Source organism: Anastrepha ludens, chromosome 6 (assembly GCF_028408465.1).
Source record: "Anastrepha ludens isolate Willacy chromosome 6, idAnaLude1.1, whole genome shotgun sequence".
Lineage (NCBI taxonomy): Eukaryota > Metazoa > Arthropoda > Insecta > Diptera > Tephritidae > Anastrepha > Anastrepha ludens.
This window is the reverse complement of record NC_071502.1, coordinates 57,566,884-57,590,891: the sequence shown is the minus strand read 5'-3', so window position 1 is coordinate 57,590,891 and position 24,008 is coordinate 57,566,884. Positions and strand designations below refer to the sequence as shown.

The 24,008-nt window shown below is 36.9% G+C and overlaps 3 protein-coding genes across 5 annotated transcripts in view; 1 reads left to right on the top strand and 2 right to left on the bottom strand.

Annotated features, from left to right (window-relative positions):
- The first annotated feature begins 2,579 nt into the window (after positions 1–2,579).
- Positions 2,580–4,453, top strand: LOC128866810 (tyrosine--tRNA ligase, mitochondrial). Its single transcript, XM_054107799.1, has 6 exons — positions 2,580–2,811; positions 2,878–3,025; positions 3,093–3,277; positions 3,340–3,911; positions 3,973–4,161; positions 4,224–4,453. The coding sequence occupies exons 1-6, from the start codon at positions 2,681–2,683 to the stop codon at positions 4,385–4,387; spliced, it is 1,389 nt and encodes a 462-aa protein (XP_053963774.1). The 5' UTR covers positions 2,580–2,680; the 3' UTR covers positions 4,388–4,453.
- Positions 4,451–5,487, bottom strand: LOC128866811 (uncharacterized). Its single transcript, XM_054107800.1, has one exon. It carries the CDS (start codon positions 5,356–5,358, stop codon positions 4,525–4,527), a length of 834 nt encoding a protein of 277 aa, XP_053963775.1. The 5' UTR covers positions 5,359–5,487; the 3' UTR covers positions 4,451–4,524.
- A 6,578-nt stretch (positions 5,488–12,065) lies between these two features.
- LOC128868709 (protein Atossa) overlaps positions 12,066–24,008 on the bottom strand; it is a 251,576-nt gene continuing 239,633 nt past the window's right edge. For all 3 annotated transcript variants that reach the window (XM_054111129.1, XM_054111130.1, XM_054111131.1), the window contains 6 exons: positions 21,613–23,176; positions 21,406–21,542; positions 19,033–21,280; positions 17,835–18,974; positions 15,113–15,603; positions 12,066–14,965 (listed from right to left, as the gene is read on the bottom strand). In XM_054111129.1, the coding sequence (XP_053967104.1) occupies positions 14,623–14,965; positions 15,113–15,603; positions 17,835–18,974; positions 19,033–21,280; positions 21,406–21,542; positions 21,613–23,157 (5,904 nt within the window). In that variant the 5' untranslated portion in view covers positions 23,158–23,176 and the 3' untranslated portion in view covers positions 12,066–14,622. The remainder of the gene's footprint in view (positions 14,966–15,112; positions 15,604–17,834; positions 18,975–19,032; positions 21,281–21,405; positions 21,543–21,612; positions 23,177–24,008) is intronic.

Genomic DNA, 24,008 nt, shown 5'->3' with positions numbered 1-24,008 from the left:
AAAAAATACCTTCAACATTTTGAAATAACGCCTTGCGGCGACCTTTACAGTGTGATTCCGTCTCATGGCGAAATTCGAAGAACTCTCTGCCGAAATTCCGATCGAATTGGAATAGATTATTCATTCAATTGGAATTGAAACTGATTATTCATTTTTTCAGGCAGTGTGTTTCATCAGCGATCCTGGGAGATACAGAAGTACAATTGCGGACATCGAAATCTGGGCATCGAGTTGTTAAACCCAATGCTTAAGATTTCATTCTTTAGAAATACATATGTTATACCCTATGATCAGAAAGTACCGAGGATGTTTAAATAAAACAAGACAGAGTTAAATTTCAGGCAAATTTTTTTTATCTCCTTCAAAATATGACCAGTCTGAGCAACACACATATCCCAACATTTAACCCAGCCCTCCATGTCACCCTGGTAGGCCGACGAAGGGATGACCTTCAGCTCCTTCGTCGCATTCTCTTTGATCTCCTCTATCGACTGAAATCTCCTTCCACGAAGTGGTAACTTCAACTTCGGAAACAAAAAGAAGTCGCACAGGGCCATATCAGGTGAATAGGGTGCTTGCAGGATGGTATTTACTTGGTGTTTGGTCAAATAATCCAGCACAATTTGGGCTCGGTGCGATGGCGCGTTATCATCATGCAAAATCCAAGAATTGTTTGCCACATTTCCGGCCGCTTGCGACGTACAGCATCTCTCAAACGATCCTTCTTCTCTCTTAATTGGCGCGATAACCGCTTACGCGATTTTGGCCGAGTTTAATAAAGCGCGCCAGTCGTGCTAACCAGCGCCAGTTGTACACACCAAGTGAAGCCAAGTCCTTCTCCAGCTGATCTTTCCAACGCAAAGGAGGTCTTCCTCTTACTCTGCTACCACCTGCTGGTACCACATCGAATACTTTCAGAGCCGGTGCGTGTGGATCCATTCGGACGACATGACCCAGCCAACGTAGCCGCTGGATCTTTATTCGCTGCGGATCTTTATCCGATGGCGCTGAAAAGTGACAGATGTGTGTCATACAGTCCTACCAACATAAGAAAAAAATATGGACCGGTTCCCACGTGCGCGGTTCGTTTAAATTAAATATTCCCGGTACTTTTTGATCATAGGGTATATACCATATATATTTCGTATATAACTAAGGGAAATAATAATTTAAATTTTAATTTATTCATTTTACTATCGATTTCCTTTATAGTAAATAAAGCTTCAAATTAATTTTAAATGAATTAATAAATAGCTTCTAAAATGTTTTTTTAGTTTCTAAGAAATTCAAACATTTCCAGATTGTTAATAATTAATTAAATAAGTAAAGAAATAAAGATATTCTAAAAACACTGTAGTTATTGTAATATTTTGTAAACCCTTTCTTTCATTATTTTCCTTTCTACAATTCTAAAATTTAAGTTTTGGGTATCTTCTTTGTCACCGCAGTGTTCAAAATATTCTAAAAATGCTTCGATTTACATCAAAGTTGTGACTAGACTCGATCTGAAATTTCCGGCCTCTGACAAATAGCATTTTACTTGACCGAAAAAAATAAATTTTAATATTTGGTATTTAACAATTTGCTTCAAGTGTGCGAAAAAAAGAATACCCGTTTTTGCATGACGGCGGTCCGTAAAAGCAACCTGGAAAATGAGATCGTCTGTCTGCCAAAAATTAAATTCCAATTTACAGGTTTTCATTGGTCCCTTATTCTACGTAACTGTTTTAGATACTTATCAAAATTTATCAGCTTCGCGAACACCACTAATTTTTCGTAAATGCCCTAAATGAAATCTCGCGATTTCAAAAGTGCGCGCCCGGCGGTTTTTTCTTTCGCGACATACTAACGCCAAATATAAACTACAAGTATTTTTGTTTTTAAATTTATATTACTACTACAATAACTGTACATAACTACATATTTATTATTTAGAGCAAAACGCGTGGGAATTTGCGATAAATAAAAATAAAACTCCTCTTTTATGAAAATCCGAAATTTGAGTACTAAAATAAATCGAAAACATATATTTTAGAAACAGCTTATGAAGAAAAGGAAATAATTTTTGCTGTGTAAATTGCTTAAAGTAAATATGTTTAATTGATATTTACAAAATCTTCGATTAATATCCGTTGCAGATCTAAGATAATCGTGCAGATATGAATAATAGGTAAATATGAACTTTTGGTAATACGGTCCATCTTCGTCGATTCAACCACGCCTACTTTAATTTGATGTGCAGTGCTTCCGATGTAAATTAAATCTGGACTTTTATAATTTTTTATGTTGAATCAGTTTGTGTATAAATTTTCAATTTATATGTAAAATGAGCAAATACACTCTTTTTGGGCAAAGAAAAGCCATCTAGCTCTAAATTCTTTATAATTTTATTTTAAACTGATTTGATGTCAGCGTTATTAATCTAGCAGCTTAGAAAATCATATATTGGGGATTAAAAAGTGACCCCATATACATAAAAAACACTGCATACAAAATATATGACTTACAATTTTTAACATATCTGCTTTTCACTGCTTCAACTATTCCCAGGAAAAATCAGCTGTTTGGTAGTTAACCTTATTATTTAACAATTTTGCACAGAGTGAAGCTTAGTTAGTAATTAAAGTAGGATTTTATATAATTAAGTCAGCATTTAAAACGGTTAAAAACTAGTCAAAAAATGATACGACGACAAACAATGTTGGTAGCGCAGTTTCAGCGCGTATTGGACAAGCGAAATATTTCATACAAAAATTTACTTGCACTAAAAGGACGTGGTTTCTTCCAAGACATATTTCCTGATACGGCAAAGTATATTATTGAAATAAATGTTAAAAATTTATCTAATTTTTGAATTAAAATCAAATTTCCTATCAGTGATCAGATGAAAGCGCTCTTTACCAGCGGACCTCAAACAATTTATGCCGGCTTTGATCCAACAGCAGATAGCTTACATGTGGGCAATTTGTTGGTGATAATGGGCTTGTTGCATTGTCAACGGGCCGGTCACAATCCCATTGCACTGGTGTGAGGCTTAAAACTTCATATAAGTACTTAATCAACTTTAGCTCTATAAACTGTTCTTATTTTAGGTTGGAGGCGCTACCGGCTTGATTGGCGATCCCAGTGGGCGCAAAACGGAGCGAAATCAAATGGGTGAAATGGAAATCGAGACGAATTTGAAATCCATTAAAAGCCAATTAGAACGCGTCTTTAAAAATCATCAAGAATGCCTGTGGAACGAAAGCAAAAACAAGAAACATCTTCCTGATCTAAGGTATATACAATATACATTTTGTTATGCACTCTATCACATTTTTAATTTTTCTTTTAACAAAGAGTGGTAAACAATGCGGACTGGTATGTGAATATGAACCTCGTCGATTTCATTGCTAATATGGGTCGTCACTTTCGTATGGGCTCCATGCTCTCACGATCTTCCGTACAAACGCGTTTGGAGGCGGAGTCTGGTATGAGTTTCACGGAATTCACATATCAAATTTTCCAAGCATACGATTGGTTGCATTTATGCCGTACGTACGATTGCCGTTTTCAAATGGGTGGCTCAGATCAGATGGGTAATCTAATGACGGGGCATGAGTTGATAAGTCGCGTAATTAAGAAAACAGTTTATGGCATGACACTACCGTTAGTCACCAATGAGGAAGGTGATAAATTTGGTAAATCAGCGGGAAACGCCATATGGTTGGACGCGGAGAAGACCTCGGCATTTGCGTTGTATCAGTTCTTTGTACGTATGCCAGACTCTGAGGTCGAAAAATTGTTGCATTTGTTTACATTTATACCACTGCCGGAAGTTGAACAGTTGATGCGTGAACATAGAAGGGAACCCGAAAAACGAAAGGCACAAACAATATTGGCAGAAGATGTAACGTTATTAGTACATGGAGGTGCGTGCATTGGTTTATAGTACAACACTATTCACTTCAATCAAAAACTTCCACATTGCAGAAAAAGGACTTAAACAAGCTGAGCGCATTACAGATGCTCTTTACAAGGGTAGTGTTGATGCATTGGGTGAACTTAATTATGAGGAAGTGAAAAGTGTATTTGCAGGGGCGAAAGTTGTAGACATTCTAGCTGAGCCAGGCATGTCAATGCTGCAACTGGCAATGAAAGCCCAATGTTTTATTACCGAAAGTGCGAGCATTTAAATAAGAATTTTGTGATATTGTTAAACTATAAAAATTTATTATTCACAGGTGACGCTACGCGCATCATTACCGCTGGCGGCTTTTATGTGAACCAAAAGCGCGTACAAAACATCGCTGAAATTATCACAGCTGGCATACATGTACTCAAAAACGGACTTTCGTTGCTGCGCGTAGGGAAAAGGAATTTCTACATCGTGCGTTGGCTTAAATAGCCGAGAACAGTTGAGAGTTGAAGGAATATGTTGTGTGTGCTTTCGTTAAAAAAAAGACTAAAGTGTTGTTACATAAAAAACAAAGAACACTTTTATTTAAAAATCTACATAGAGTTAGGATATTACAGGATAGGATATTAGGTTCTCGCCGCTCTCGCCGAGGCTGGTTTACGCCATCGCTTGCGTGCGAGCAAATCTTTTGCCTTCTCCTTTTTTATATTTTTATCGTAAAATTTTCCACTCTTCGTAAATGTTTTCTGTTCATTACGCATTTCGGCTAATTTTCTATTTTTCTGCTTTATTATATTTTTCTTATTCGCAGACTTCTTTTTGCCTGCTTCTGAAAATTGTACCTTAATGGTACGCCCTTGTAGCATAGAATTGTGTAATTGGAAACCACGTTGGTAGCCCTCCATATCTGCCATTTCTACGAATGCAAAACCACCGCGACGTTTCTTTGGTATGCGTACACCTTTAACGGTACCAGCGCTGGCGAAATGCGTCTCTAAATCCGTTCTTGTCGTCTCGAAATTTAAGTTTGTGACATAAAGCACGTGACGATTGGTTTTCGATGCACCGCGCATTAAAGCTGCTAGTTGTTCTTTTGTTAAATTGGTTTTCACTTCATCCGTATCCTCTTCAACATCACTGCTACCAGCACCATTTTCATCTGCGTTTTCGTTGGAAGTGCCATTTGTTTCGCCGTTCATCACATGCTTTACTTCACCACTTTCCTCTATTTCTTCCTGATGACTGGTTTCTTCCGTGCTATCATCTTCTTCGTCGTCGCTATCGCTAGGACTGTGTTCTGCCGTTTTCTCTTCATAAGTGCCATCCATAATCTGTTGGCGCTTAACATCGTCGAAGTTGCCCAACAAATCCGCCTCGTCGCCATTCGCTGTATGGCGCACGCATTTTGGTTTGATGAATTCCTCGACATCATAGTCGCTATCTGAAGAATCGTTATCCATCTGATTCTTCGATATCGTTGTGATTTTCTTTTAAAATATAATTAAAAAGTCTAGTAAAACCTTTGAAGACACCTTTGGCACAGTTGACTACAAATCAAAACAAAAACACATGCACGAAATGTCAGTCGATTCCGCTTTTTTCCTCTGCACTCATTCACAATAGTTCTTGCTGTGGCAATTCAATCATGGAATCTTTTTAAATGGTATTTTAGTGTTCGCATAGAGTTGAACATTCTGTTGGACAATTTAATGTCATAATACGAATTATTTTCTGCGACAACTAATAAAAATAGTAATTTTTGATAAATAAAATCTCATTTGAAGCACACACAAATACTTTTCCACAGCAGTCGGTTCTATGTTACCGAAACGACCCGGATTTATATCCGGCCAAGGATTGCCGCCACTCCAGCTATGTAAGAATGGGGAATGTTTATGCTGCTGCAACAGCAACAACTTACTGCGCCGTTCCCACGACAATCGGTTCTACGTTACCGGAATGACCCGGATTTATATCCGACCAATGATTGCCACTTCAGCAGCATTCCCCATATCTGTATGCTGCTACAACAACAACTTACTGCGCATTTAAAAAAATATTCCATATTTTCTCGGACATATTTTTTGTTAAATTCCTTTTTTATATCCCAAAATCCAAAAAAAAAAAATCCCATTAATTTTTTAACAATCATTTTGATTTTTATTGATTACTGCATAGATAAGTATTTGTTTACTTATTTCAAAATGTTTCTTGTTTTTCTTTATTTCTTTTGTAATTCCCTTTTTACATGGGCGCTCCACCTGGTTTCTAAAATAAATTATTTATCTGTGTCTATATATGTATGTACTTAGTATTGTTTAGTATGTTTCATATAATTTGTTTGTTGTGTTATGTGACCACTTTGTTTATTTATTGTTTCATACTTATATATACACTATATATGTATATGTACACAACTGTTATTTAATAATTTCATTACAGTTTCTTTGTTTTTATGGATAATAGTTAACATTAGTCATTATTATTATTTTTAACTCACTATAGTAGCTGCTCTAAAATTGGCAGATTTGCGACTGCAAATTGATTTTTTAGTACATCAATTTCTTGCACAAATAGTATGTGGGTTAGAGAATATAAAAATTTAATCACATATGTATGCACACATGCATGCATATACATACATATGTGCGCATATAATGGAAAATAAAGTGCCGCTGTGAAGTTTTAACTCAAATTGTCACGCTTTTGGCGCTTCAACTTCCCAACTGTATGTGCTCTCGCCACTTGTTTGTTTAATCTGCCCATGCACCATGCATTATCACTACATATGGTGGTTATAGAGAAATTATATATGTATGTGTGTATATTATGGCCATCATAGTTTGGTTTTTTGTTTTCTTCTTTTAATTACTACCAAAGTATTGTACAAGTGTAATTGGTACTTATAAGTATGAATGTGTGTAAATATTTTTAAAAACACAAAACTACTACCTTTGTCAATAATTATATTTAGTTCGGTTTGATTTTCTTTTTTCAGAATACATATGTATGTACTTACAGTTAAACGCTAAATTCTTAATTTCACTTTTTATCATTTTTACTTACGTCATTATGTAATTTATCACACATATTTATATATTTAAGACAAACTGCAATCACTACTGTTATTTTAGAATTAAATTTTGTCTGCCTTTTTCCAAAGACGTCCTTTAAACAGCGCACTACTACAAAGAGCGATTACAATAGCCGTGTGTGCATGCACATTTTCTACGAACGAGTAATTTGAAAATGTTTTTTTTCTTCTCTTGTTTTAAATACAATACATTGAATATTTAAAAAAAATCTGAGTTGTTTCAGTTTTGGCGTTAATTTTTTTTTTTTTGTTTTTTTTTGCTTTGAAAAATATTGCAATTTTTTTCAATATATAGTTACTACTATTTATTAACTTTTCCCCCGACAAATAAAAAAGTTGGAAATTAGTTCATAAATATTTCTTTTCCTTTCATAACGTATTTAAAATTCATTTTAATTTATTGTTTTAATCTCAAGAATGGATAGCATAAAATGGCTCGGCGTCTTATCCATAAAGATTGGGTCATAATCATTCATCAAATTCATCAAAAATTGAGCAAGTACATATATATAAAATATTCTGCGTGTTTACATTGTTGTTGTAACTTCGTAAAACATTACTCACAATTTTTGGGTGAATGCTGTTGAGGAGACACTCCTTGACCGGAAATAAATTCATGTCGTTTCAATAACGTAGATTCAATGGTCATAGTCATTGTACGAGTCGGAAGGACTTCAAAATTACAGTACAACCTCTGCAATGTGAACAATGAACAAGTCACGCCAGTTAAAGAAGGGGCCTGCGCCGTTTTCAAATATTTGTTCTGTTAGTTTTTTCGACAGACTACTGACGAATTTATGACTTTTTTCAAGTGTTTTTGAATTTTTCTTTGTATAATTAAATAAAAAAAGAATTAATTCGCATAGAAAAGTCATCGCAGCGAACTGCTATAACCAATATTTTTAAGAATGTCACAGTCGGACAAGATCCAAAATACATAAAATAAGGAAAGTGTGTCATCATTAATAAAGCACTTGTTAATAAAAAGTACTTGTTGGGTAAGTTTTTTGCTTTCAAAAACAATATTTGTAATGTGGTTACTCTTTTCTTTCGCGCTTTTCATTTTTAATAAATCGAACTTTTATTACTTTTTTCAAATTTAGACAAATATAATGGATGCTTTAATGACATTTAGAATAGGTGGAAAATATTATCAAAGCAAACGCTGCTTTTTTAAACTTCTATTCAACTAAAGTACCATTTCGAAAGAATAAGTAAAATCTATAAAAAGCAATTATGTTCGAAATTTTGTGTGTGACATCGCATTACACTGTAATATAATAAGTAATTAAAATTATATATAGTTTATAAATAATACACAACTATTTTTTTTTTCGAAAATATTGCATAATTTTAAAATATTACAAATTTGATTAAAAAATAAATGATAAACTTGTTTTGAAATAAAATTTTGGTACGAGCAACTAAAACTTTTTATATAAATGTTTTAGACTCAAATTGCATTTATGAATTGTTTCAATGTAGTTGAGATTAGATAAGCCATTTTTTCTTGATGCCACTTTGAGATTTGCGTTAGAAAATCAATAACCGTTATTCATTCTTTTGACTCGAAATGCCTTTTTTTACCAAATTGCGCTTTTCATTAGATTGCGACTTCAGTATCAAATCGTTTTCAAACGTTTAACATTTGAGCTAATGACCTGATTTCAAATCATTCCAAACTTTGTATACATACATATGTATGCATTGCAAACCTTGTAAATTGTCTTTCCTCTAAGTGGATGCTCAATTGATATGTCATCACTTTACTTTTTAATATTTATATTTTTAGTAAAAATTGCTTTTAAATAAATTCTATAGCAATTATGGAAATATTTAGGGTCACGCGAATTTTCCCCGCTTTCTTAAGCAGACTTGAATGTCCGTCAATTGTCGTTGTAGGAGTTTACAAAACCGTGTTAAGCGCAGTGAAGTCATCGGTTGTCGTCGTCGTCAATCTCCTCTACAGGAAGGTCCAGGAAACATGGTGTTTCCACGTAGTTGTGTTAGACGAGTGGGTGTAAGAGGACACCTGAATAGGTGGTTAGTGTCGTGTAAAGTACCTTCACATGCTGACTGTTTGGTAGTCTGTGGTGTCTGTCTGTCCAAATCGCATGTCTCAGTGGGTCTTGAATTGCCTCAACTCCTCAACATTTTTCTCTATTAAATTGTAACAACAAAATACAAATATGAAACTGGTACAGCAGCTCTTTTTACCCCAACGTAACTTAACTACTCTTTTTAAACTCTCTAAGATGATTAATTGTAATATAAAAAATTTCATGTTTTTCTCTTCGAAGTTGGAAATCGAGTTCACTGCGGTCAACTGCGGTCAACTTCGAATACCCATTTCTCTAAAGTTGTTTGGTATGTGAACTGTAAACTGTACAGTACATTATTTTTCTTTCAGTTTTTGTAGTTGTTTATAGAAAATATATACATATATAATATGCGCATGTATGTATGCAGATTTATGTATGCATACACCATAGTGCAGTGATATAAAGTGTGGCAGACGGCAAAGACATTATTTTTCCGTACGCGGACTTGGTGGCTATAACCATTTTTGGCCTCATTCTTTAAAATCTGATATATATCACCCGCTTAGTATTTTTTTTTTTTTTTGTGAAATTTAAAATAAGTAATGAAAACGAAAAACATGTCATTTACATTTTAGAATCAAGCATTTGTGCAAAAAAAATAAAATAAAAAAATACGTTACGGAAAAAATTACGTTCCGACGATAGTGGGTTTCACATAACCGGAACCCGGCCAAATACTTTCACTTCTGCAGCATTTCGCCTGTATCTATGGGGAATGTTTATGCTGTTACAACAAAAAATGCTCAATACTGTTTTTTACATATGTTTTTGGTTTTATGCATAAGTAAGAGTGCTGAAAAAAATATAACAATTTAGCATCTAGAGCCGCCATGGGTTAATATCGGAAATGAAAATAAGGAAACTGCAAACGCGCGTACATCAAACTGACTGCCACCACACTTTATATTATTACTATAAACGTTATATGGTATATGCATATGTATGTATGTATGTACATATGTTGGCCTTGAACTAAGTCTTATACACATTTCGCAAACATCTATACCTTAAATCACAATAATTTGTATTACAACAGGAAAAGTAAATTTTTTTTTATACTATATGCATGTATGTAGTTCTCCTTTTTTATTGCTAACCTCTACACGCACAAATATACACATCTATTATTGTAATGTTAGAACAACAAAACAAAAAAAAAAACAACTATTGCAGCTACAACGCCACTGATCACACCCCTGCTAAAAATATTATTTAGAAATTTAATAATTATTGTACATATTTAAATTTTGTTTTTTGTTTTTCAAAGGCGGCGGGGATATGTGGCAAAAATCAATACATTTTCGTTACTAGTTTTCTTTTACTTAATGAGCCTTATATGTATGTATGTATGAATGTACGTACATAAAAAGTGAGCTTTAGATCAGACTTTATTTGTGAAGTAAAATCAGCGTTTTGTAGATGGGTAAATTGTTTTAATCGCACTCAAAAGTGTTGTTTATGTGAGTTCAAACTCTGCCTCACATCATGAGCGCTAGCTTGTAGAAAGTTTAACAAGTCTTTACTTAGAATATTTAGTCTGAGATAGAGTTCACTCCTTACGCATAAGGCCCAGTGTGTTTTTATACTATATTACAAATACATTTTTATAACTATTTGCATACATTTTTTTGTATGTATGATTATGTATAATGCACGTTTCATGCACTTTTAATTGCATATAGTACATTAGGGTGGGTAAATTTTGTTTCAACATCGGTTCGAGCAGATTTGGACTCGACACAAAATTATAAGGAAAGAAGTCCATTAGAGCATAGCTCTAAGGTTAGATTCGAGCAGCCTAATTTTAAAGGAAGCTATCTATAATTAATACGAAGTTAATATGAAAATGAATAAAAAGTAAAGTACTATGAACGTTTTTTTTTTTTTTAATTTACATACTACCACTAAGATATTTTTAGTACTCAGAATTTATTTTTGATTTCTACTGTTTATTTAAAGAATCGCTAGATGGCGATGCAAAGCAAATTATATGAGTTTTTTTTAATGTTGAAATAGGAAAAGTGACAAAAGTGGCGATTAATTTTTTATATGTAAGTTAAACTAAGTTATATGTAAGTTAAAAAAAATTAAAAAAAAAAATTAAAAATAAAAAGAAAAGTTTAAAAAAGCTATATTAAAAAAAAATTAAAAACAACAAAAAATAAAAAAATTATCGTTTTCGAATTTTTTTTTTGCTCATTTCATTTCATTTATTGCCCAAAATCATTTTGTTCATTTCATTTCATTTATTCCCCCAAATCATTTTGTTACAATTAACAACGTATATCGAATTTTTTTGATTTAAGCTCCTTTTTACTTTTATCACAAGGTGTCTTTTTTCTACTTTCTAGCTTCATAGCCACAACTGCATCTTTACTTTCGTATTATTTAAAGACAGGACTCAAAATTGTCTTTAGAGCTATTCTCTAATGGTCTTTTTCTCTTATAATTTTATGCAGAATTCGAAACTGCTATGAACGATGTCGAAAAAAAACGTTCCATACAAATTGGCCCGCCCTAATATACATACATACATACTTACGTTGAGCATGTATGTGTGTACATTGCAAATTCAAATCAAAAATATAATTACATATATTTAATTAGTAAATACTTTTTATTTAAACGAATCAATTTGTAAATAACCATTGCTGGAAAATTTATTGACAATAATAAAGAACACTTTCATTTGTATATGTATGTATGTATATGCAACTATGTATTTATAAAATATTTATTTTCATTAATAACTAATTGTAAGAATTAATAAGTGTATGATTTGGAAGTAAGCGGTAAATATTAAATAATAATCGTAAAATAAAATCATATACTGAATATTGCATTATAAATATTTATTTATACATTTATACATATATGCATATATATACATATGTATGTATGTATGCATGTATGTTTGTTTGGCTCTACTATTGTACGCATTATTTTATTGATTAATTATAGTATTTGTTAATTAGTTTTTGTTTATACATAAAAATCACTTTCATTTTATTCGTCAAATATCGTAAATGCAATACGCTCATATCGTATCACAGAAATGCTTACATACACACTTTCACTAACACACCCACACACAATTAATATATGTATGTACATATGTATTGTACATATTTGCTATTAACGGAAATCAGTAAAAATGATAAAGAAATAAGTTTAGAAAATATTTTAGTAAAACAGAACTTTAAAAAAAAGCTCGCGTATTCTGTATTTAATAGAAACAAAAGTGAATGTTTTTTGTAAATTTAACATTTGCAAAGAATTTAAAACGAAAAAATTGAGAAAAAATTTTTAAGAATTAAAAAAAATTAACGAGTTCAAAAAAACTAACGAATTCAAAAAAAATTGAGAAATAAAAAAAAAATTTAGGAAACAAAATTAAGGAATTTAAAGAACAATTTAAGGAATTTCAAAAAAAATTTTAATAAATTTAAAAAAATATGTGACGATTTATCAACAAATAAATAATGGCAACAACTATCAAATGTTGTTTTATTAACAAACCAGCATTGAGCTCACTAAATAAATATTTAGGTGTCAATAAGCACTAAGAAAACCTCTTAGTATTCTCTTGTCAAAGTGTATTACTGCAAATCATCTCAAGCAGAAGCTTCATATACGGGCGGGTGCCAAACGAAGTGACGCAAAAGAACCGTTTGCGACACATCAAAATCTCCGCGTGCTTGGATGAGAGGTTGCATCGCATTCGCCTTATAGCCTAGACCTGGCGCCAAGCGTTACTCATTTTTTCAGTCATTTTTTATTACAACATTTTCTTGGGCACAAAATTGGACTCAAGGTAAATTAAAAATTTGAGGGTTAGTTCAATATACTATGCACGTTATTTTAAAACAAAAACGAAGAGAAAAAGAAATTGAATATCCCGATTTTTCGAAAACTTGAAAGCTTATTAAAACGAAATACAAAAACAAAAACAAAAAAACATTTTTATCATTAGTTTCGCTATTCATCTTGTTTGACTTTGCCAATTCAATTTGGGCTCTTTGACAATTCACTGTTAACAGGTTTGGTTTTCGAAAAGCACAATATATTGTTAATAGCAACATAAAAAAATTATCAAAAATTAATAAATAGTGCTACCACACACATGCACACTTACTCCGATACATACTTACATATAACTAACTTACATTCATACAAAATGGATCGATATTAGCGTTTGCACATATTCACATTTCAACAAAAATTCGAAATCGATGTGAAAAACAACGAATAAAACTACATAAAAAGGGAAGAGAAACAAGCCCGCCTTGCGCCACGGCAGCAGCAACCGGCCACACATTCATACATAGGTAGAGCGGTGGATTACAAAAAAACAAAAAACAAAAAAGAAGCAAATAATATTTGATGCGCCTTTTTCGAAATTAATTATAGAATGCAATTAAAATTTGCATTAGTGAATTAGCGAAGGCGTAGCACATATTCCATTTTTTCTTAAGCCTTGCATCCACCGATTTAATTGTCAATCAGCACTATACTTATATGCATGTACAATCAGATTCAGATATTTTACTTTGAGCTTTTATACCGATCAACATCACCTCCACTGAATATTAGTTTCAGCTTGATCCGCCTACTTACATATACAAATATGCGATGCTTTACGTGCCATGCTGCACAAAAAAAAAATCGTATGACAGAAAAAGTCTCAAAAGACACCTTCAACTGAAACTTCACTATATACCGCACACTTCAAGCAATTTCCATTTCAAGAATTTCATATTTAATTGTTTTTGTTTTTCAATAATTTTGCAAATTTCATTTCAATTTGTATTGTTTTTCAATTGTTAAAAAATATATAATATATCGTATAATGATTGTTTATGATACTTTAATAAAAAAAAAAATTATATTTAAGTAATATTTATAAAATAAATAAATTTACACAATATTTTTGTATCGAATTGTACATAAGGTATTTAGTTGATGAGCATGTATGTATGTATGTACGCATGTACGAGTGAGTGTTGATTTGTGTGTGGAAATGAAGGCGCCAATAAGCAAAATGCCAAAATATTCTGCACACTTAGCATTTTGTATTGAAGTGTTTCGCTGGTTGGAAAGGTGTGTATGAATGAAATGAGGTGGGTATAGTATATATGTACATATATATAAAGTAAATTATGGAAATCGAAATAGTTGGCACAGTAGTGTAGTACTACCTTAAATCGAAAAATAGAAAGAAACAAATTTGTTGTTGTTATTATTGCACACCAATTGCAGGTGAAAAGCATGTTGACACTACATAAATTGGCTACACTCCAACCCAACAGTTTGCTGTTGCCGATTGTTTTTGCTTGCTTTTGTGTTTTTTGTTTTTGTTTTGTTTGATTAGTCTCTGCTCGCTCTCCACCTTCTGCTGCTGCTCCTCTACGATACCTCTTCGTTGCTTAATTATAACTGCAGTGCCAGTGTTGCAAACGTAAACGCAACTGCTTCCAAAATAGCAAAAAATAATGATGTGTTTGTGTGCGCACTGCCCGCACCAACTACTAAATTTTACTGCTCCCGCTACCGTTACTGTTGTTAGTTGTTGTTGCCGTTAATGTTGTTGTTGTTGTTGTTGTTGTTGTACTTGTACTATATTTTGCGGCAGCTGCAGCGGCAATGACATTTGTACTACTACTACTACCCGCAGAACTGCCGCCGTTACTTTGGTCTTGACGTGCGCTATATTTGGGATTTGTCGGCATAACGGTGTCGGTGACGAGATCATTGGGCGCCTCTAGAACGCCCTTGGCATGTGCCGCTGCCGTATCACAATCGGTGCGGCGTGAGATCAACAAGCGTATATCGGTGTGCAGCGATAGACGACCCGAGCGTGACGTTTGGAATCTAAATACAAAGAAAGAGAGAGAGAAAGAGAGTAAGAGGCTGTCTTGGGAAACTAAATGGGAGAAAACCAAAGATATGCTTGGTTCATACGTAAAATTATGTTTATCAGATTTCCAATTTTACATAAATTTTGCTACCTTTACTTACCTCAAATGTATGGAATAACGGAGGCGTTTCATATGCTCAGCGGATATGAAGTGTCCGAGATTACTTTCGCCATGCAGGCCACCACTAGGTGATAGACGATATTTGTTTTTGGTATTGTTAGTGGTATTATCATTATTAGATTTGTTGTTATTGTTGTTTTGATAACAATCACTGTTGCTATTGTCTACGTTTAGAGTTCCAACTCCATCACCACCGCTGCCAAAGCCATTAGTGTAGGCCATGCCGTTACTATCGATTTGCTGCTTCACATTATAATTGGTCTGCCGCACATTCTGCGTGGCCGCTTCATTGGTACTGGCCTCGGCCAGTATACGTTGCCTTATAAAGGTTTGATGTAATGGCGGCATGTCGCGCATATCGTACGGTATGACGAACATACGCACCACAGTGCCCACAGGATTTAACAGAGTTGCTTGCACAGTGCCGACACGTGGCACCGAATACCCCTTGCGTGGTAGACGTATTTCACACTGAAAATTAATAAATGAACAAATAAAAATTAAAATATGAAGTTAAATAATGACTTATGGACGGTTAAAAATTGCATATACAAAAAGTCCAACTATACTGTGTATGGCGAGGAAAGTGTGTGGCACTGTTACCCAAAACAAAAATTTGTAAAACTCAACAGGATTTTGTAGCCACTTCCTAGTGCACTTTTTTGGTGTACCGCTATCTTAAGTGTACTACTCTAATCACAGCCGTGAAATTTCGCTGGCAAAATTGCCAGATTTGTCAAAAATAAACAAATAAAAATAAAAAGAATCAAAACAGGATAATTTAAAGTAAAAAATCTCTCGTTATTAGAAGGAGCATCTGGTATAGTAACTGCATAAATTGTGACATAGTTTATTGAGACAATGAAAACCACCCTCTTCCTTGCTCTCATATGAGTTCTGGTATTTCCATTCTTTTCGCATTCCACTATTAAATAAAAATTTTTAGGCGGATTTTTACAATTTTTGCTGAATTTTAATTTGAACCAAATTTTGATTTTTAAAGGGCTAATGCAATTTGAATTGCGATGAAAAATGTTACTGGTTCATGTTGGCATGATGTTGCGAGCTTTCCCACAGCCTGAAGAGAGCACAACTTTGTCGAAAAATTATTGTGAAATTGTACGAAAATATACATACATACGTACGTTAAATTGGAACAGCGTACTATCCTTTAGAGTGAAAAGTTGGTAAGTCCAGTTTTTAGAATTGTTAAGGAAAGAATAAAAATCTTTCAAAATCATTTTCTTGAAGCACTTATTTTGTAATATCTCCAATACGAAATTGCACATATTGAAAACTAAAACCACTCCAAACGAATCGATTTCCACAACGTTGATGTAAAGTTTTTGTATCCTTTGGAATTTATCACATTTTCGGTGATTATTTTGGGTTAGGCAAAGTGGCTTATCAGTAAATAAGGAAATAAAACACTAGAAGCTAGCGTAATATCTAATACTTCTATAATGCCAGCACACGCGAAGTATTTTCACCAACCTCAGAGCGCCGATATATTGCAAAAAGAAGAAGAATGCACCAAACAGACAATTATATTTCCATTCCCACGACAGTCAGTTCTACGAAGCCGGAACAACCCGGATTTATATCCGGACTAGGACTGTCACTTCGGCAGCATTCCCCATATATGTATGTGGAATATTTATGCTGCTACAACGACAGCAACAATTATTTTGCTCCAAAACTCAGCAGCAGATAATATCAAAGTGAGTCAACGCTGTGTAGTGCGTAAAAAAACATAAAGACAAATTTATCAAATTAATATATTTTCCGTCTAGTAGTTTACCAAGCAACGAAGGAAATGGTGGAGATGCCTGTTTTTTTCATTCTTGATTTTTTATTTCCTGCCACCTCATATACAGCAATGAATATCCGCGTAATGCAGTCATAATATTATATGTAGTCAATACCACCGCATAAACATATTTATATTTGCATAATGTGTTTTATTTCACATAGTTTTGTATATACATATATATATGTATATATACATGGAATTGGCGTTATACCCTTTTTGAGTATTTGGGCAACTTCTTATTTGTGGTGTGCATCTTGATTTTGTTCCACAAATGATGGGACCTGCAGTTTTATGCCGCCTCTGAACGGCAGATATTTTTTATGACAAGACTTTTCATAGCAGAAATACTCTCGGAGGTTTGCTATTGTCCGCCGAGGGACGACCACAAAATTGGTATTTCGTGCCCGAGGTTGCAAACCTGTGAGCTTCCGAATGGTAGTCATGCAACAACCCATTCGGCTACGGTGGTCGCCGTATATACTTAGATATATAGATATACATATATGTATATACAAGTAGATATGTATGTATATACATTTATTATTTGTTTTAGAAAATAATATGAGCTAAATCTCTAATTTGTCCCTTGGGTGTTTGAATGTGAGCAAGTATTTGTTCTGAAATATTTGTTCTGAAAGGGAAATCGTCCTGTTTTTGTAGTTGCACGATCCAGCCGTATGAGCACTAGTATTCTCGATGTCTTTATTTATGAATATGCCTGTATTCCACTACAAACACGAATTTCGTAACATATTGCCCCTCTTTGATTTCGGTACTTGAAATTGCATGAGCAGAAAACCGCTATTGGAAATAACAACACATGACGCCGTTCCGTCATTCCCTTTTCGAAGTAATGATTAACTTACAACGTCTCTTTAGTTAAACTTACCACATATGGCGTACTCAGCGACTCGCCTCGCAATTCGTAGAAGTATGCGCCTGCCGGTATAGTTAGCTGAGTGGGACAAAATCCGCCAGATGCGCCTAGTAGTACTTTGAAACCCATTACTTCCACCTTGGGCATCAAACGCTTCTGCAACAGCGACTCTTCGAGATTACCTAGCAACGGCTTCCGCCCAAAAGCTGCTGCCACGCGCGCGCATTGCTTCAACGGCGATGTGACTGGACTATACATACTACCACTTTCTAAATCCTCATCGGATAATTGTTCATCTGAACCAAGTGACGAACGATCGGACCGATCGGATAAATGGCGTGAGCGACGCTTATAGATTGCCGCCTGTTTGGCAAAACGTGGCGATAAGGATGGCGAATTGGGCAGCGTTGGTGCCGAAAATGACTTTTGCACAGGTATATTATTGATTTCGGTGGTGAGTGGAGAACCGTAAACATTGCCGCTACTGGAATGAATAAGTTGATTGTGCAGCTGTAGTTGATTGCCGCTGCAATTGACCGATGTCGATTCAAAGGAAAATGTGTTATCATGAGAAGCACCATGGATGGGTATCGGCGAAGAGTGACTGCTCGATAGGATGGTGCTAGTAGAAGCGGGCACTGGATTGCAAAAGATGGGTGTGAGGTTCACTTTGGGTAGACCCTTGCGCAACAGCAACGCGTTATGGCCGCCATGTTGAGAATGGTTTTGTGCTTGGATGGTGGACGTTGAACAAGGCAGCTTTATGGGCAACTCGTTGTTGTTATAACATACGCCAAAACCATCGCCAGCAGCAAGAGCTGTCTGCAGGCTGTTGTCATCGGCGTGCCCAAGATAACTGCAGTGCAATTGCAACAAATTGGGCTTCGGTGTTTGCTTGTGCTGGAATGCCTTTTGTGCGCCCTGCTGCTGTAGACTTTCATACTTAATACCGCTGGCTACACTGGTGGGTGTTTTGAATTGTGATTCATCGATGTACTCACCCTCCATGAGGGTGGTGATGTTGGGCGGTGTACGATTTTCGGTGCGTCTGCAGCCACTAACTCTCTGATCACCGCCGGCGCGTTCGCTCGAGTTGGAAAGTGTGCAGCGATCGATTTGCGGTGTCAATTTAGTGGATGAAGAAAATGATTCCTGCAAAGTGAGAAGAAAATTTATTAAAATATTAAGGTTACAAAATCCACGCACTTACCTCTTCCATTACGTCCGTGCGTAAAGGTAGCACTGACAGTGGCGTTGCTGGTAGTTCTTCTTCGGCAACAACAAACAATTGATTTGAATCTGATTTTTCGGCGTCTTCTACTGCGAATGCAATATCCCCATACCTCTTCCCACCATCATCATCTGTATCATCGTCAATGTCGTCTTCGCCGTCGCCTTCATCAGCCAAGTGTACACCAGTTACGGCAGGTACTTCTGCGCTATTGGTATTGCTGTTGCCAAAATTATGTTGCGTCTTTTGACGTTTGCAAACTTGACAACCCGAACCAGTACTCCCATTTAAGTCCCCAGCGCTGCTATGATCAGCCAAACCCACAGCTGTCGCGAGATCTGCATTACAATTCGCCAATGGCACACCGTTCAAGTGATTATCGTTTTGTGATTTGGCTCCACACGGCTTGCGTGGCTGTTCTTTCTTGTGTTTAGCTGCTGCTACTTTGGGCGTGCGTTGTATGGCTTGCAGCAACAATTCAGCCTTATTGCGTGGCGTGTGTATAATCTCGCTGCTGCTGATGCTCGATGCCGTCGAGTCGTCCATATCGTCGACATCCTGTTCGGTGGGATCATCTATGGCTTGCTCTCGGCGGTTGCCGGCAGTTGTGCAACGTAGACAGACTAGCGTCTTTTCGCATCCGCATTGCCGGCAGCAGCTTAGTGGTGTCTGCGTGCCCGTTGAGATCATTTCAATGTGTGTGCTGGTGGGTGCATGCAACGTCGCCAACGTGGCGGTGCAACACACTGGAACATCCTCATCGCCTTCCTCCATTGGTTGACAGCCATTTACCGCCTTACATTCTTGCTGCCTACGCTCTGGAACAACTGTCGCGTGCTGTTCACACGGCGGCTCTGAAGCCGCTGAAAATGGCTTGCGCTGGTGGTGGTGATGCTTTTTATCGCGTTTTAACATGCGCTTGCGGTACTTCATCAGTTGCTTTTCACGGTGTGACATATTAGCGACCGAACTGAAAGCACTTGTGCTGGTTATGCTATCTCCCGTGCTATTTGCCGCATCACTTTGATTATCGTATTCTTCACCAAAAACTTCACTGTCCGCCTCATCGGCAGCCTGCAGCTCTTCTTCGTCTATAAAAAATATACATTTGTGCCTTGGTGTGCAGCTGGTGCGATTGCCATGCTTACTGCTGCCGCAGTCGCCAGTACTGTTCCTGTTAGAGCTGCCACTGACAATGCCTCCGACGCCACTACTGCTATTCGATACAGATGCCCTAGAGACATTTGAAGCGGCAGAGCTAGAAGTTGAAGACGTCGCGGAGGTCGAAGTGGTGGAGCTAGCGGCTGTGAGCAACGTATTGCTAACAGTGGGGCTATTTATGAACACACGTGATTGGGAAGTGCCACTGGTTGCAGAAATCGAAGCAGAATTTGAGACCGCTGCAACATTAGGCGGTGCAGCTGTAGCCCCAACGACACATCTGCTCGAACGACTGCTGCGTGGCGTATCCTCCGACTTGAGATAACTATTACCATTGCGAAATGCGGCTGGACCGCTGCTATTGGTACAACCTTTGGACGCTGCCGGCGAATGTGATGTTCCCGAAGTAGCTGCCAAAGGCGACGACGTACCGGGCCATGCTAGCGTTGTTGATGTTGCTGTTGCTGTTGCTGTTGGCGTAGCTACATTTGTTGTTTTGATTTTATTTGCTATTTCTTTGGATGTTGTTGCCGCCATTGTTGTTGTCGTTGTCGTTGTGGTTACTGTCGCTGTTGCTGTTGTTCCAGGACTGGATAACATTACTGTACCGATTTTCGGTATGCCGCCGTTGATGCGTGGAAGACTTTTGAGACAAACCGAAATGCTACAATTCTCCGAAATGTTGACATTCGGAAAATTATGTACGTTTGGTTTTGAATTAAAGCAGGCAGTGGAGTCAAATGACTTAATGCGGTAGAATATATTGAGGCGTGGTCGTCGATTCGCTTGCAGCGCATTGTTGAGCTGATTAAGCGTATGCGAATTTGGCGATGTGCCCGGTGTAATGTTGATGCTGCTGCTGATACCCGCACCACCGGCATTGCCCACTGGTGTAGCTAGATCGCCGGCGGCGCCTGTGGGCGTGGGAAAGATAATACGGCCGGTATCGTAAATGGTTTTATCCGATTTCTTAATCAGATCACACCAGGCACTGATTTGAGAAAAATACAATTGGCTGCGTATTGCACTGCAGAGTGACGGCAGCATCATGGTGGGCGGTGGAACTCTAGACAAAGGAAGGAAGGTATGTAGTTAATTCAGCACATCTATGTACATATGCAATTATCAATTTAAAAGCTTATAGGTCTTTTGCCGAACGACATACATACATCTGGAACATAAACTACTTACTTTTCTCTTTGGGTTATAATCCATTGCTCGAGTAGAATTTTGTGGTTCACCGGTCCCAAGTAAACCTCTATGCAAACCGGTTCGCCACGCCCGATTATCGCCTCCATTTTATGGCAGTACGCTCGCCAACGGGAGCACTGAAGAATACAAATGTATTTCTTTTATTAAAGAGAATCGCCTACTAACCAAATACACCCATCAACTTACAGTTATGTTGACGTAAGACATATCACAGAAATGGTCCTCAGCTTCAGCGGCCTCTCCCTTTGCTAGGCCCATCTTCTTGAGGAACTGATCACAGTGCGGTCCCTGTTGTGGGTACTTGGACGCTGTTGTTGCCGCAGCCATTGCCGCTGCAGCCGCCACTTTCGTTGTGTTATTTATTGTTGTTGCAGTAGCTGTTGCCGTCGCCGCTATTGTTGTATTGACTGCTGTGCCTGGTAATGGTAGGCGTCCTAATCCCCGACTCCCACCAGTGTTTGCCGAATGTCGCATATATCTTTCTCTTGTATGCAATTTGCTATTGTTATCTGTTGCCGGTGACCAATGTGGTCGTGGTGACTGTACACCACTGCCACAACTGCTACCAGAACCAGGTTGTTCAAGGAAGCGTTGCGCTGTCGTTGAGGCTGTCGGTGTGTTGGCCCGGTACATGTACATCGAATGAAGTGGCGGTGGAGAGGATAACGCAGAAATGGTCCCAAAACGATAGCTACTGGATGTACCAGTAGCGGTTGCACCCATACCACTCAGACTAGGTTCTATTGAGGGGCTGCCGCTGCGTAGACATGTCGTCGCCAATGATTGCAGTGAGAACAAAAAGTTTTCTGAGCCAGAGCCTGAGCCAGGTGATGAGCCTGCGCTGCCCGCACCAGTACTGCTACTCACTGCTGCTGCTGTCGTCGACATCGTACTGCTCATTGCATTTAAGTTTGCCCGATTGAGTAAAGTACGTCGTACAATCTCGAAGTCACCACGATCAGTAGCACCAGATTCATTGATAGCAAGTGCGACTATTTCTGGTTCACGAGCCTCCACTGCCACGGGCTGCTCGTATGTTGTGCTGAGGTTTGAGGCTGGCGATACTTGCCGTAATTGGCACAATTTCTGTGTCCAACGTTGGTGTGTACTCTCGGCCGATGAGGATGCAGAGCCCGAGCTGCTGTTGCTGTATGGATCGATGTAGAGGGGCGAAGAGTCCCGTGCATGCGCACCACTCACGCTACTGTTATTAAAGGCATACGGATTCGTTGTTATGTTGATTACAAGTCCACTTCCCACATTACCACCAAAACTGGCGGCTGCACGAGATGTTGATGGTCGACAGGTTGGCGATTGACGCCCACCACCGACAGCACCACTTCCACTCCCATTCCCATTCCCACTCCCACTAACCCCATACGAAGTGCTGGCGATGTAATTGTGTAAGCCCCCAACAGTACTGCCTGCTCCAACACCACTCCCATTACCACTTAGACCGCTAGCATCATTGCCAGCGGCTATGTTACGCATCATTTGTGGTTGATATTCATCATCGGCGACGGCGCGTCCCTCCAGTATTAAAGAGGCTAGTCCCAACATGATCGAGGGCGTTTGTGCGGAGGGTGGCGAAGTGGTGGAGGTCGATATTGAAGAGCCAGACGTTGGCGTCGACGAGTTCAGCTGACCATTGTTGCTTGTACTGTGGTTATTGACGGTGATACCGCTAACGGTAGTGGTGGATGGGGAACTGCTGACTGTGGTTGGGATCATTTTGGCTGATTTGGTTTAACTGAAATGAAAAGCGGTGAAAAAGAGGTGAGTTAACGATTGAACTTAATTTCTATTGCTTAGACTAGTATGTGTTATTGAGCGCTAGTTTATATTAAAACATTAATATGTATTATATATATATTTATATTATGACATTCTTTTATAAAATCGCTGTGTAAATTTTTATCGGGAATCGAACAAAGAATCGGGAAAAATGTGACCAATGGTGATGTCCAAATCAGAATTCCCAAGGAAAAGGTAAAAGTTTTTCAAAAGATTTTATATTTAAAAAATTTTATTCTTTTTAATTCTGCCTTCATTTTATTAATATGGATTTTAGTTTATTTTAGGCTTCCCAGACAATTCTTGCTAAGAAAATTTTAAATCATTTAAAAGAAAATAGTAGGGTTAATCACTAGATAGATAAAGACGTTGGTTATTTTTTACCAACAACTTTACAAAAAAGCTCTCTTACCCTTCGTGGTAAAAACCTTTTTGCCCACAAATCCATGTTTTGTTTAAATAAGTAAAACAGTTGATTAAAATTAAATAGGTCAACTAGAGTGTGACGAGTTAAGACACAGTTCCTAAAATTGGCCTGTCAAGGTTATTTTTTCTGTATAAATCAAACTTTGATGAATTTCAAAACAATTTTTAAATTTAAAGTACGGTTAAATTTGTGTTGAAAAAGTGGGCCTTAGGTATTTTCGTATTGCATTACGCACTTTTACTCAAAATAATAGGAGCGCAAATTTTAACTATTTTTTAGTATTTTATTTCTCGGAAAGTCTGAAGTATTTTTTTTTTTTTTCATTTGTTAAGGGGTAACACCACTGTAGAAATTTCAAAAA

Excerpts from the sequence above, each read along its gene's own strand:
- LOC128866811 (XM_054107800.1), bottom strand. The coding sequence starts at position 5,358 with ATGGATAACGATTCTTCAGATAGCGACTATGATGTCGAGGAATTCATC.
- LOC128866810 (XM_054107799.1), top strand. The coding sequence starts at position 2,681 with ATGATACGACGACAAACAATGTTGGTAGCGCAGTTTCAGCGCGTATTG. Across the intron at positions 3,278-3,339 it reads AAACATCTTCCTGATCTAAG|AGTGGTAAACAATGCGGACT; the intron begins GTATATACAATA and ends CTTTTAACAAAG. Across the intron at positions 3,912-3,972 it reads AACGTTATTAGTACATGGAG|AAAAAGGACTTAAACAAGCT; the intron begins GTGCGTGCATTG and ends TCCACATTGCAG.